This window comes from Aphanomyces astaci, assembly GCF_000520075.1.
Source record: "Aphanomyces astaci strain APO3 unplaced genomic scaffold supercont1.40, whole genome shotgun sequence".
NCBI lineage: Eukaryota > Oomycota > Saprolegniomycetes > Saprolegniales > Verrucalvaceae > Aphanomyces > Aphanomyces astaci.
Window position 1 is genome coordinate 268,642 of NW_009798303.1, and position 12,389 is coordinate 281,030.

The 12,389-nt window shown below is 49.1% G+C and overlaps 4 protein-coding genes across 9 annotated transcripts; 3 read left to right on the top strand and 1 right to left on the bottom strand.

Moving 5' to 3' along the window:
* Positions 1-232: 232 nt before the first annotated feature.
* H257_12372 (hypothetical protein) lies at positions 233-2,279 on the bottom strand. The gene is made up of 3 exons (XM_009839543.1): positions 1,611-2,279; positions 978-1,556; positions 233-801 (listed from the first exon to the last, which is right to left on the bottom strand). Exons 1-3 carry the CDS (start codon positions 2,246-2,248, stop codon positions 354-356), a joined length of 1,665 nt encoding a protein of 554 aa, XP_009837845.1. The 5' UTR covers positions 2,249-2,279; the 3' UTR covers positions 233-353.
* A 529-nt stretch (positions 2,280-2,808) lies between these two features.
* H257_12373 (hypothetical protein) lies at positions 2,809-6,674 on the top strand. Of its 3 annotated transcripts, none has more exons than XM_009839544.1 (16): positions 2,809-2,893; positions 2,949-3,072; positions 3,130-3,203; positions 3,257-3,300; positions 3,362-3,451; positions 3,537-3,739; positions 3,851-4,046; positions 4,190-4,486; positions 4,704-4,936; positions 5,084-5,212; positions 5,346-5,490; positions 5,570-5,632; positions 5,733-5,825; positions 5,956-6,157; positions 6,204-6,376; positions 6,436-6,674. In XM_009839544.1, the coding sequence occupies exons 1-16, from the start codon at positions 2,836-2,838 to the stop codon at positions 6,628-6,630; spliced, it is 2,319 nt and encodes a 772-aa protein (XP_009837846.1). In that variant the 5' UTR covers positions 2,809-2,835; the 3' UTR covers positions 6,631-6,674. The 3 variants fall into 3 exon arrangements, with proteins under 3 accessions (XP_009837846.1, XP_009837847.1, XP_009837848.1); XM_009839545.1 differs by having other exon boundaries at positions 5,108-5,212; XM_009839546.1 differs by having other exon boundaries at positions 5,108-5,212; positions 5,956-6,376.
* A 149-nt stretch (positions 6,675-6,823) lies between these two features.
* H257_12374 (hypothetical protein) lies at positions 6,824-10,210 on the top strand. Of its 4 annotated transcripts, none has more exons than XM_009839548.1 (13): positions 6,824-6,967; positions 7,027-7,114; positions 7,164-7,311; positions 7,367-7,679; positions 7,738-7,819; positions 7,884-7,989; positions 8,273-8,532; positions 8,764-8,884; positions 8,941-9,299; positions 9,530-9,632; positions 9,679-9,824; positions 9,882-9,993; positions 10,087-10,210. In XM_009839548.1, exons 1-13 carry the CDS (start codon positions 6,862-6,864, stop codon positions 10,147-10,149), a joined length of 2,007 nt encoding a protein of 668 aa, XP_009837850.1. In that variant the 5' UTR covers positions 6,824-6,861; the 3' UTR covers positions 10,150-10,210. The 4 variants fall into 4 exon arrangements, with proteins under 4 accessions (XP_009837850.1, XP_009837851.1, XP_009837849.1 ...); XM_009839549.1 differs by having other exon boundaries at positions 7,027-7,078; XM_009839547.1 differs by having other exon boundaries at positions 8,941-9,632; positions 9,679-9,993.
* Positions 10,211-11,491: 1,281 nt separating this feature from the next.
* On the top strand, positions 11,492-12,140 carry H257_12375 (hypothetical protein; the record flags this gene model as incomplete). The annotated part of the gene is made up of 3 exons (XM_009839551.1): positions 11,492-11,635; positions 11,803-11,905; positions 11,980-12,140. The coding sequence occupies 3 exons, from the start codon at positions 11,492-11,494 to the stop codon at positions 12,138-12,140; spliced, it is 408 nt and encodes a 135-aa protein (XP_009837853.1).
* Positions 12,141-12,389: the final 249 nt, after the last annotated feature.

Below are 12,389 nucleotides of genomic sequence, written 5' to 3' on the forward strand. Positions count from 1 at the left end.
TCGGACCATCACTGGTCGTCAATGTAAATTTTGCAACTTGCGAAATTATTTACGTCATCGCGAACTGTCTAAATCCATTGTGTTTAGGTGTATGTGACAGATCTTGACGTGCTCTTTCAGATTACGTCCAACACATCGCTATAGGATATATACTTCATGAGGAATTCACGAAAGAAAAAAGGAAAAAATCGGCCCATCACTGGTCGATCACGTTACTATATAAAAAGTTGCCTTCGGACGATTGGTATTCCATTAACGTGAATTTGATTTTAACACACTAATTGCATGTTGATGATTGGCTAAATCCTTCTGCCGATTCTTCTACTACACACAACTAACTTCCCACGTCACATTTACCATCCAGCAAAGGCACTACTTTTGGGGCTACATCCTGGCCCCCCTGCGACTTTCATACAGGCGGTGGCAGGCACAATCGCAAGGAGATTCGTCACCACACCGGCCACGAGCGAGGCTCCAGTTACCACCAGCGTCCAGAACCCAACCCACGGATAACGCCCTCCATCTCGTTTCAACGCTTGGGCTTGGCGCTTCTGCCCCGGGAGAAGGACGAGGGTCAATAGGCTGGTCAATTTCATGGCGTACGCAACCGCGTAGGTATATGCAACTCGGTTGCGCACTGGGGGGGTGTCACTGTCAATGTCGGCTTGATACACGTGGAAGAATCCGTCGATAAAGCTCGACGCGGCGCTGGCGAGGGGGGTGGCCAGATTCGACACCGTTGTGACCAGGCCATACGTGGCGCCTTCGTGGCCCATGTCAGCCACCTCGACGATCACAAACCTAGCAACGTGTCAGCATTTGATGAGTAGAGAAAGTGAAATCAAAACAGAAATCCTCTTGAGCGATCAACTGAAGCCTTCCAAATGTGGGGGGAAGTTAACAGTGTGGAGAAGCTGGGAATGAATCCATGTACCTCCTGTAATCTAAGTGGGCAAAAATTATAAAGCGCAACGTACCCCGACACGACAAAGCGGATGCCTTGGGGCAGGTTGTTGAGCACGGGGGCACCCAGGTAAAACCACTGGTTGCGCACAACATCGTAGATTGTTAACGCACTCACAAACGAATCTAGCGCTACGATTGCCACCGTCGTGACGCCGACAAGGACCCGCCAGTCGGCATCGAGGAAGCACCGGTTCGTGACGTACATGCCGAGCGCCATTAGGGCTGTGGACGCCATGCTAAAGATGCTGTCGTTGATGGGCTCAACGTGGGCCCAGTCCGACGCCACAACGCTGCTGGGGGCAGCGTCAAAGCCCAAGAAGAACCCGTTCAGGTACTGGAACCACATGGTCTGCCAAATGGCACGTTGGGTAACCACGGTGTACATTTCCCGGCACTTTTCACCGAGGGGGGACACCGACGGGGGCAGTTTATCTGGAAAACAAAACACGGCGGGAAGCACGGCCATCACCACACCACTGAGCCCCCACATGAGCGCGTTGAACGAAATCGACCACGTAAACGCTCCCCCATACTCGGGACCGTTGAGGACCAAGCCCACAACCCCCGTGGCCATACTGTTAAACATATACCTAGGCAGAACGTTCAATCCAACCTTAATCCAGTCGATACGGTAGTGTACGAACTTGATGATGTACGACCAACTCTGCGTGTGCCCCCGAACGTCCTCGCGCTCGGTTTGCGCGAGCTCGACCATAGCAGCGTCGCACGCGACGTCGGCCATGACGTAGCCCATGCTCGCCCCCATGAGAAGCAAGATGTACTTGGTGCCGTCAGCCGGGGCGTGGGGGTTGTCTACGTGGCGGAGCTGAACGTCGGGCACGGACAGGATCTGTCCCTTGGTGTAATACGGCGCTTCGGCGGGGGTCGTCGCAATGTGCAGCATGAACGCCAGGGAAATCACCCATCCGAGCAACACGTACGGACGTCGACGGTACCCCCAAACGGGCACGCTGTCGCTGACGAGCCCAAAGAAGACCTTGAACGACCACGCCATGTCGATAATGCTCGTGCACGCTGCGACCTGGTACCCGTCCATGTTGAGATAGTTGCGGAAAAACGGATACACTGTGCGGGGAAACGCGCCGTGGAGGACGCCGACCCCCGCGTACGTGATCATGAGGCCGATGTGCGATGGATGCCAGAGGTTCGGAACACCACCGACATACGACGTATCCTCCACCCGAGCGGAGGTCTTCTTGAGGAGTGCTTGTTCGTCTTCGTGGGGGACCGTCGCGTCGTCGTCCACGCTGGTCCGAGCCATGCCGGTTCGTTCGGGGGGCTGACAGTTTCACAAGCACAACAGTTCGTAACGCTAACGTAGCCGAGCAGAGCTATTGTTCGACAGTCATGGTGAGAGGGGACATCGTTTCGTGGAGGTAAACATGTTGGTGGTCACTGGACCAATAAGCTGCTTCTGGGTGGGGTGTTGTCTTAATCTAGCACCTTATACGATGCAGCAATTGTGATGCAGCTCTCTGAACACTATGCCAACGCATCTGACTGGATGACTACTGTATTTCATCCACATGTGCTTAACCATGCCCGCTTATGTGAATTGAAAACAGAGCAACCACAGCATTCTGCGAAGGAGGTGGCAGTGCACGATCGAGTGGGTTCGGAGCTCCAGAAATCGATCCCTACGGTCTCGATGTGTACTCGCGGTACATCTGGATAGTTTGCATTCTGTCCCTTCGACCACAGCAGATACACCAGATACTCTTCGTAACGTGGCACGGATATTCAAGTCATCGACAGCGAGTGACTGTGGTGTGGTTGGTGGCTATAAATAACAACACTTTTTACCTAGTTTTGACTGTCGTGTCAACTGAGGAAGGTCGTTGGGAGAGCATGAGCAATGTACCTGTAGTGGGGTCTCCTCCACCCCCGGATGCCCTCGAGTCACTGGGTACATGCATTGGGAACAACCCCTTCTTGACAATAACCACAATCACGACATGTAGTGACAAAATCGGGGGGCGCGGCCAAATCCAATGGCGGACTCGACGTCCTTCGAGACCTCAACATCAAATACCCCACAGGCGAGCAAGCCGTGCTCTTGGATGCCATCGGATGCGGCTTTTGCTAGTAAATACTACCTTCCCACGGTCGAGGGTATAACTCTACGATCTATACATCGTGTAGCTATGACACAGGACGGCTGGCCGTATGTGTGAGTAAGGTCAACGCCCTCCAGAAACGCTACTACTTCTACGAAAGTCCGTCTTGAGACATTTTGAAAACTTGCATCTGAACCATCTTGGTTTTATAGACAATCGAAGCAAAGCGCTGCTGTGCTCCATTGACGAGCATGTGGTGCGGGACCAGCTAGCCTTCATCGCAATCCGCCACGTCAGCTGATAAAATATTACCGTAGGTGGGCATGGCTGGACGTCCCCACGGTATCAAGTTGGTCCTCACAAAAGACAATGCCATTTTATCCGACGCCAAGGACGACATTGTCAAGGTACTAGTAGTAGCAATGACCCCCCCTTATTCATATCTGCCAAACCAAAACGCTTGTGCTCATATTGTGGGGGGGCGGGTCATAGACTTGGCGGTGGAATCCGAACGCACAAAACGCAGGCACCCCCCCGACCGACCCGATCGTGATCCAGCTCAACGAATGTCTCACATTCAAGTTTGTGGACCGCAAGCACATCCTGGTCAAGTTTGTCAACACTGGCGTCAGCTTGGAGTTTCAATGCGGTGAGCGACTCAAGCGCGACGACACGTATCTCCAGCACAGCACCAAGTGAGTAGTTTTTTGGCTAGTGAAAATGCTTGCATTTATATCCTCACCATACACGCTTATTGCCATGTGTGGTACTGTACAGTACATGATGAAATCGTATCCTGATCGTAGAGTGCAAAGCGGCCCTCAGCGCGGCAAACTTGTCGTGGACACGGCGCATCAGCCCAACTTAGTGCAACGCCAAAAACAAATTGAAGTCGCTGCGTTGGAGAAGCGAAGCAAGCAGAACCCCCGTAGCAAGGACCTCACCCACGCCTCGATCAAGCAAGTCGTCACAGCCCTTGAGGACAAATTCGACGACTACCACGTACGCCCCTTTAACATTTGTCAAGTTTATCCCCTCTTCACTTCCTTCAAGTCGAGAACAAAATCATTCATACGAAACATGCACCCCCCTATCTGCTATGCTAACCCCCCCCTCCCCCGTTCCTCGGACGTTTGGTTCTGTAGGGATGTCAAGTCACACCATACTGCACTGGCCCGTGGCTTCAAGACGCACACAACCAAACGCTAGCCGAACTGCCCGTGCTCCCTAAAACCGGCTTTGAAGTGGGGAAGGAGCCGACGTTGTACGGAAAGGACATGGCCCCCCACTCGACATCGCATTTGCTGTCGGCACTTCAAGACAAGGACGGCAAGTGGCTGTCTTCGCTCGACATTCGCACGCGGTTGGAGCTGTCGAACCCCGTGCTGCCGCGCACAGCCGTGCTGTGCAATGCCAGCGGTCGGTACAGCGTCGATATTCAGGTACGAACACCAGAACTCCGTATGCAAATGCCCTTGGTTAACACCGTGAACAATACGTATACGTTCTGTCTCTCAACGCCTTGTAATACCACAAGCCATACCTTGACATGGAGCCCCATATCATTCCTATCCTTTCTCGATGTCCTTTATTGCAATGTCCACATGTGGCAATGTCAAATCCCTTGTAAATATCTCTTCGTCATGTTGACAAGAGTAGATCCCGGGGGGATCAGCCCAACCGGAAGGCACCAAGCTGGAGGTTGTGGCGGGCTGTCGCTTGGATGGGTTCCTCAAGGATGATTGCGCATCGGACCAGCTTGTCGTCGTCGCGTGTCTTCGCGAAGACGACTTGACCAGTCGGCAAGCGGAAAAAGTGCTGCAGCTCGTCGCGACCATCTTGGCCGACCCACAAGGCGACCTCTCTTGCCACGCGTTGCCCCAAAACATCGTGTAGGAATATCTATTTCTTGACATGAATGTGTTGTCCAAGTTGGAGTGCTGCCCACACGATCCAACGAGTCGTCCATAGCTGAACACCAAACCATATATATATATATATATATATATATATGCAGCATTATTTTCGATTCAATGAAGATATATATATATGTTGACTTGTAGCGCGGGCATTGTAAATGCCAAGTACCGACTAGTCAAAGTGGACTTGGCCGAGTCCCGCGAAATCGCCAAGCGGTTTTGCCTCCATGCTACCCCCACGTTTCTCATGTATGAACTACTTCACCAAAGTCAACAAATACTGCATATCTCAACTATATGTTGTGTTTACAATTATATATATATACCCTCGAGAGTAGAGTGCCACCTTGAGATGATGGTGACCTGATTGTGTCGTTGGTAGGTTCTTCGAAGGCAAGCTGCTCGGCGCGACGAGCTTGGGCGGCCATGCCGTGCGCATTGCGCCGACCACTCGCAATGTCCACCTGACCAACAAGATGGACCATCCCCCTCGTACATTGCTGGTTCAAGGTAGCGCCAAACAGCAGGTAGGTGGGGTAAAATATATATTATATTTGGGTTGTTTTAGTCGTAATTGCTAGTGATTTTACATGGCACGTGTCGTAGGTTGTGAGCGAAAAGATCCTGCGCAAGGAATTGTTTGCGTGGGACCTTGCCCTGGACGCTGACGTACGAACCAGCAATGTGCACTTTCGAGATATATATCATTTTCGGTCTAAAATGATATATCGTCCTGGCACAAATGTGTGTTGATACCGGCATGAGGTAGCAAGCCATCCAGCGCGTGTCCAAGCTAAGCAAAGCCAGTGCTGTCAACAACGGTGTCTGTCCGTGCTACAACCTCCTCTTGATTTGTGACGATGTACGTGATCTAGTACCCTATTTAAGTACACGTGCCAGGAACATTCCAACGTTGAACTCGTTGAGTGAAAACTATTGATTACTTTGCTACTATACTAGCTAAGCACTTGTCTTGACTACTACATGCTTAGGTGGGTGAGGCGGGCCTGCGGACGCTGGACCGATTCATCCGCACAACGGACAGCAAGAAAGTATCCAACCCGAGCCAGCAATGTGTCGTTGGCATCATCATCACAAACCCAGACTTTGAAGCGTCCTTTGCGAGTACGTTGTGCCAGCTGTGCCGGACGGCGCAAGGTCGCCGCGTGAGTGTCGTCACCATGACGGATGATGGTATATCGCTTCTCTATGGGGTTTGAACTGACTGGTGGGGGTGCAGGAGTATGTCCGCATTGTGGCATCGTTCCGAAATCCATCGTGGAAGCGTCGCCGGCCGTGTCGACGCTGGTCTCTATAGCTCATGTCTTTGTGTATCGGCACATTCGAGCGCCCACGCTGCATCGACTCGCGGAGCGCTGGGCTGATCAAGTGACCCAAAAGAAGTCGGAGCAGGTGCTCTGCTACCTTTTGCTGCAATGGTGAACGGTTGTTCTGAAGTGAACGTGATGTAGATGCTCCGTGGCGCCGAAGTAGAGGTGCACAAGGGTCTCACCAAGGACACACTGTTCCGTGAGATGGAGCACTACCTGCAAGTCGGTCGACGAGGTCTCTTTGCGCCAAAGGATGGCGCGCTTGGCATGGCGCTAAGCGCCACCGACACTTTCATCATGAACACTCACTTGACAACGAAACCGCATTCAGCGTAGGAATAATAAAACGTATCACGTCTAAACTGATTACGTCATTGACGTCAATTGTAGTATTCCGGAAGTTACAGTTAGTATGAAATATTAAGGGGTAAAATAGAGAGTTGCCTCTATAATATCAAGGTACTCCAATTTATAATATTGATGGCAATACAATTCCACACTTGAGAACTTTATATCTTTATGTCATGATGTGAAATCGACCATTTCTTCTTCAACTGGCCAACGATCATGGCGGCAACGGCGGTAGCATGGGCACTGGTGGAAGGTTACCCTTGGTGGCCAGTGTATCTCTGTGATACCAAGCCAATGCAGCAGCACGTGCATCTCCCACACGGTAGATTAGATTTCATTGCCGGTGTTTTGCAAACCCTCACTCATCCTTGGCTCGCGTAGACGACTTGACTGTGCAGTCCATGCTTGCAACAGTGCAGCAGGCCCCGACAAAGTATCTATTGGTCTACTACTTTGGCCTAGGCATCTTGTTCGTCGTCCACTTCTCTTCTCTTGTTCATCGCTCTATCTCACGTTAGTGGCATCCTCGCTCCCAAAGCTGGCACCAACCTCCTACCTTGGCTCTGCCTCAGCCATCGGAAATTCCTGCGCGGGTTTCCTGTCGAGATCATGCAGCGAAGCCACACGTTTCCAGAACGTTTGGCCAAAGCTGTCCAGGAAGCCATGGTATGTTGGAGAGCTCCGTGACTTCCTTCTCGACGGGATAGTCACATCCTGGTAGGCATTTCTCAGCGGCACCATGACCCTACCGTTCGTTTCCTCAAATACACTTGCATCCCGACCGCCGTCCAACGCCCCAATGAACCCGCCAACCGCGTGCGACAAGGATGTAGTGGAGGTCGCATCTCGTGACACGAAAAGCACACCAAGCCAGAGGAACAGCGTCGCAGAAACCAATCGTAGCCGTTCAGCTGTACCCAATGAAATCAAACAAATCAACCACGTGGCTTGGTCTAAGCTAAAGCACGATGCTCAGTTATGGCCCGTGTACGTGTGCGATCCGTCGGTCATGCGCGAGTGGTTGCATCACTTGGGTAAGTTCATCATAACGATCGCTCGTCCGTGTATTATGCTATTGCATGCTGTACGTAGGACACGCCCATCGTTCATGTCTAGAAATTGCCAAAACCGACGACACGAATTGCCTCGTGTTTGCATTTGGCGTGTATACATTGTATGACCTCGCCCATATTGTATGTCACGAATATATGTTGTGACCCATCGATGTTGCTATGTAGCCATCTGGTACCCCCACAATCGATTCAAACTTGGGCGAGCCATAGCATTGCACAGCAGCCCCCATCTCCAGATGCACCGTTGGAATGGGCGATCGAAGAAGCCTCGGTATATATTGTGCTTTCAAGTGAAATTTCATTGTGTTGTGGTTTCTCGTTGGAATTGAAATCGATTTGATTGGCTACCTCAGATGAGCTCAAAATTATTAACCAATCAAAACCTTCTCAATGAAATTCAACAACCAATCAGATCGATTGTGGATCGGTTTGGTCGGCGCGATTCACCCCCTCCCCAAATTTGTATCAAATCGACAATATATATATATATATATATATACAGACTGTCCTGGTTGATGTATCTCGTAGTAGTAACTTTGCGTTCTTGTTTGTAGACATATCTCACGTCGGACGAGTCGACTCGAACGCTACCATACTTGGTGCCATCCGACATGAATCCATCGTCGCAGCTACCTCCACCGTCGCAAAAGATCTTGCCTCCAGGGTCTGTGGTGTGGACTGTACGAACAACCGAACGAGATCAAGTGTGGTGGCCAGGGGTCACATGTGACAGCGAAGCGACTTCCACCAATCACACTACGTGCCAGTCCCAGTATCGCATTGCCCTCTTTGGTACCGACCACACCGTCATCATGTACGGAGTGTGAGTATGTATTGTCGATTTGATAGTACAAATTCGGGGAGGGGGTGCAATCGATCTGATTAGTTGTTGAATTTCATTGAGAAGGTTTTGATTGGCTAATAATGTTGAGCTCATCTGAGGTAGCCAATCAAATCGATTTAAATTCCAACGACAACACAATGAAATTTCACTCGAAAGCACAATACTTGGATGTGATAGACTGATGTTGTGTGATTCTGGCAGACAAAAGCGCGAATTTGTAAAATTGTGGCCCGATCCAGTCATGCAAACATTGCTAGTACGAGGATATCCGTCGTATATAGTGGACACTGCGCTCGCCACAGCCATTGGCCAAGCAACACAGGTACACTTCACTCGATTCAAATGTCTACTCGTCGTGAGTACTAACGTTTAACGTAGGCATATGTGGCAGCCAAGAGCGTCAGGCCTCCACAGCCATCCAACTACAGCGCCACGTCCAGTGACACACGTGCAGCCCAACCATCCACGACGCCACCTTATGATCCAGAGCATGCCAGCCAACCAGCTACAGAGCCAGAACCCGCCGCCGCCACCCAAACAACAATGGCGCCGCCTTATCGAATACCCAACCCCCCTGACAACACGAAGTCTAGTAGTACTAGCAAGCCTACTAGCAGAGGGCCTTCAGCCAACGTCCTGGCGTGGAGAGTCGGAAAGGACGACACTTGCGAGCCCGTGTATGTCGTGGACGCCGCCGCCGACGTCTCGACGGTGTACTCGTTCGAGTCTCAATCGTTGTACGAATATTGTCATTGGTCGATTTCAGTTATTTGTATATGCGTTTAATTTGAGTCCATATTTGCCACTGCCATGTGCGTCTTACTTATAAAAATATATATGTATGTATGTATATACATATTACATTTCCCTATGACATATGTGTCTAATATGATATATATATATTACATTTGCCGACGACACGTACGTCTAAATATGATATGAATATATATATATATATGACCCCTAGTGCGTCGGTGATGACGAGTCAGTTGCGGTCGTGGCGGGGAGGGCGGCGGCGGCGGGGCGGTCGCGTTGGCCCCAAGGCCAAACTCGCCATTTCCGTCGCCCACGTAAGTTGTCGTCTGTGAGGGGTTGTATGTGACAGAGTATGACTAGGAGTTCATCCAGAGACTGGGGTGGGAACGGGCTGGGATTGGATGGACGACGACAGGGCATGACATGTCGTGGCCCGTGTGGCGACAATCTGAACCGCATGACGTCGCAGACCAATTGCTTGTGTATTGCTTTGGTGACCATGTCTTGTATGTAGTATTTCGATGCATGCGACGACGTTTATGATGGAGATATGGTGGTTGTAGCCGATGGCTTCCGCGGCAAAAAGTAACGCCAGGCCCCCATCACAAGCGACCGCCAAGTGAATCCACCGCCGCCGTGCCGCTTGGATGGACTAAAGCCATGGCGGAAATGGAGGTAAATATGTATGTATATGCGTAATGTATATATGCACAGGATAATGGGAATTAAAAGCTGGAGTTTCTTATGGTTGTTGGCCTTTGGATATAGGAATTTGTCCAGGCAGTTGTGGCTGTCGATGAGAAGGAGGCCCCACGGAGCAAGAAACGCTAAGTGCAGTGTTGATAGGATTAAACTTATACATCCGAAAACGTTGTGAACACTACCAATGGAAGGATCATGTGTCACCTTATGTGTATATTAACAGCATTGAATATGGTGCACCTCATCTACCAAATCGACAGTGGAGGTTTTACTATTTAACGTACAATTAATGTAGTTAAACCCAAAAACCAGATACGTTAAATACCGATTTCATGCGTTTTATCAATGCAGTGGGAGGTTAGAGGTCCCCAACTGCCTCCGGATATTACATACGGATAATAGTCACATACTCACATACAAAAATCAAGATACATCTCAGCGGCCACCCCTATGGCCAAATATCCAAGAGCCCATATAAAAATCCGCTAGGTTAAATATCTATTTCTGGACCAATTCATCACCAAATTGAATCTGAGACGTAGAATTTCTTCACCACATTGAGATCTGTCGATTCTTCGTCTCAATTTGCTGAAATTTTGAGTAATGAATATGAAATAGAAGTCAGAATTTTTATGAAAAGTTGGTAGTTTATAGATGACGTACACCATATTACTGTAGTAACGTTATTACTACAGTAGTATAACGTTATTGTATTACTGGTATTATATTAATAGTACTAGTATGCGTAAATTCTACCGTATTTGTCGCACCTTAATTTGAAGGAATTATTTAAACACTCGAATTAACTCTAAATAATTGATTTGAAATTAGTATTGATTTTATAATTCTATTCCGGTTAGATATTTCATGGTGCAAATCAATAACAAATAGAAATGACTCAAAGTTCCTATACCGTGCGTTTGGGCAAAACGAATGTATTGGTTAATTCTTCCATAACTTTTTCCGCCTGTATCACTTTTCAGATCTGAAGGTATATATACGAATATAGGAGAAATCAGTTCATCGGGTGAGGGGTTTTATAATCAATACAACGGGATATTAAAATAGATATCGTTGTTTCAAATTTCGCTCCTGCCATACATTCTGAGCAAATTAATATACTCAGAACAGCGATATTTAAATAAAAAATAGTTCTGCACTCAGGCCAAAATTTATAATAATATGAGCAGGAGTACTGAAAGTCAAGTACTTCAGAATGCAAGGCCTACCGAAGAAAGCAAACGTTGCACTCCTAAATTGTCCAATAGAATTGGATTGTAAAAATAACGGTACATGATTGGTCGATGTTTTTATTCACAGCAGAAATCACATTTTTTTAAATACGAATCAATTTTTATTGCTTCAGTCAACTTAGATTCCATAATATAAGATCGCGACTATATATTATTATGTCTTGCACAGCCAATGTTTCAATTGCTCTGCACCCCCATCGTTGGTGGTGCCCGCCATGATGAAGTCCACGACTCCCGACACGACAAACCAGGTCTTCCTCGTGCCAAGTGTCGTGGTCTTCACTGTGGCGGGTGTCGTGGTGATCTTCGCCGCATCGTCCGCCGTGGTGGTGTCGGCGGGTGTGGTGGTGTCGCGTGTGGTGGTCTCGAATCTTATATGTAGGGTGTTCTATTCAGTCGTACACGCTCATAATTGTGAAGTGCTATTACAGTCATGTTGTTACGAGCTATTCGAACTACCATTTCTACGAGTATGTGAACGAGTAAAACTACTAGCCCTCGCAGGGCCAGCATCAGCTTGGATATGCAGCTTACGCTGCGATGGCCCGCGCCGTCGCTCGAGACTCTCGAAACCCCGAAACCAGAAATCAACCAATCGCTGTGCTCCCTCCGCGCATACTCTCGACTCGAGAGTATGCGCGGAGGGTTGGTTGATTTCTCGGCACTCTTGCTGCTCATCGTTCGTCACCGTCCGTGACGCGGCCAGCGTGCTCGGACCCGGCCAAGTCGACAAACCCGACGGCAAGACGCGGTCGCTCACGTGCTCCATCTGGAGGGGGGGCGTGCGACCGGCTGCTCGCACGGTGGACGTTCAAGTTGCCCGTCGCCCGACTCACTGTCAACGACTTCACAGTCAATCACGTTTAATGAATCGACCCCGTAGTAACAATATAACTTGCTTGTTATATGTTGTAAAACACAAATCCACGTACAAACGGTAGTACTTGGTACGAATATCGTACACTCGTAACAGCGTATGTACAATTAGATAGAACCAATCATAACAAATATTGTGCTTTTCATGTAGTTTGCCCGTTGTTTAACTGCGTTAAACAACCAGACGTTTAAAATAATATAAGCCCGATTGAAGATAAAACAACGCTAAACATAAGTTCT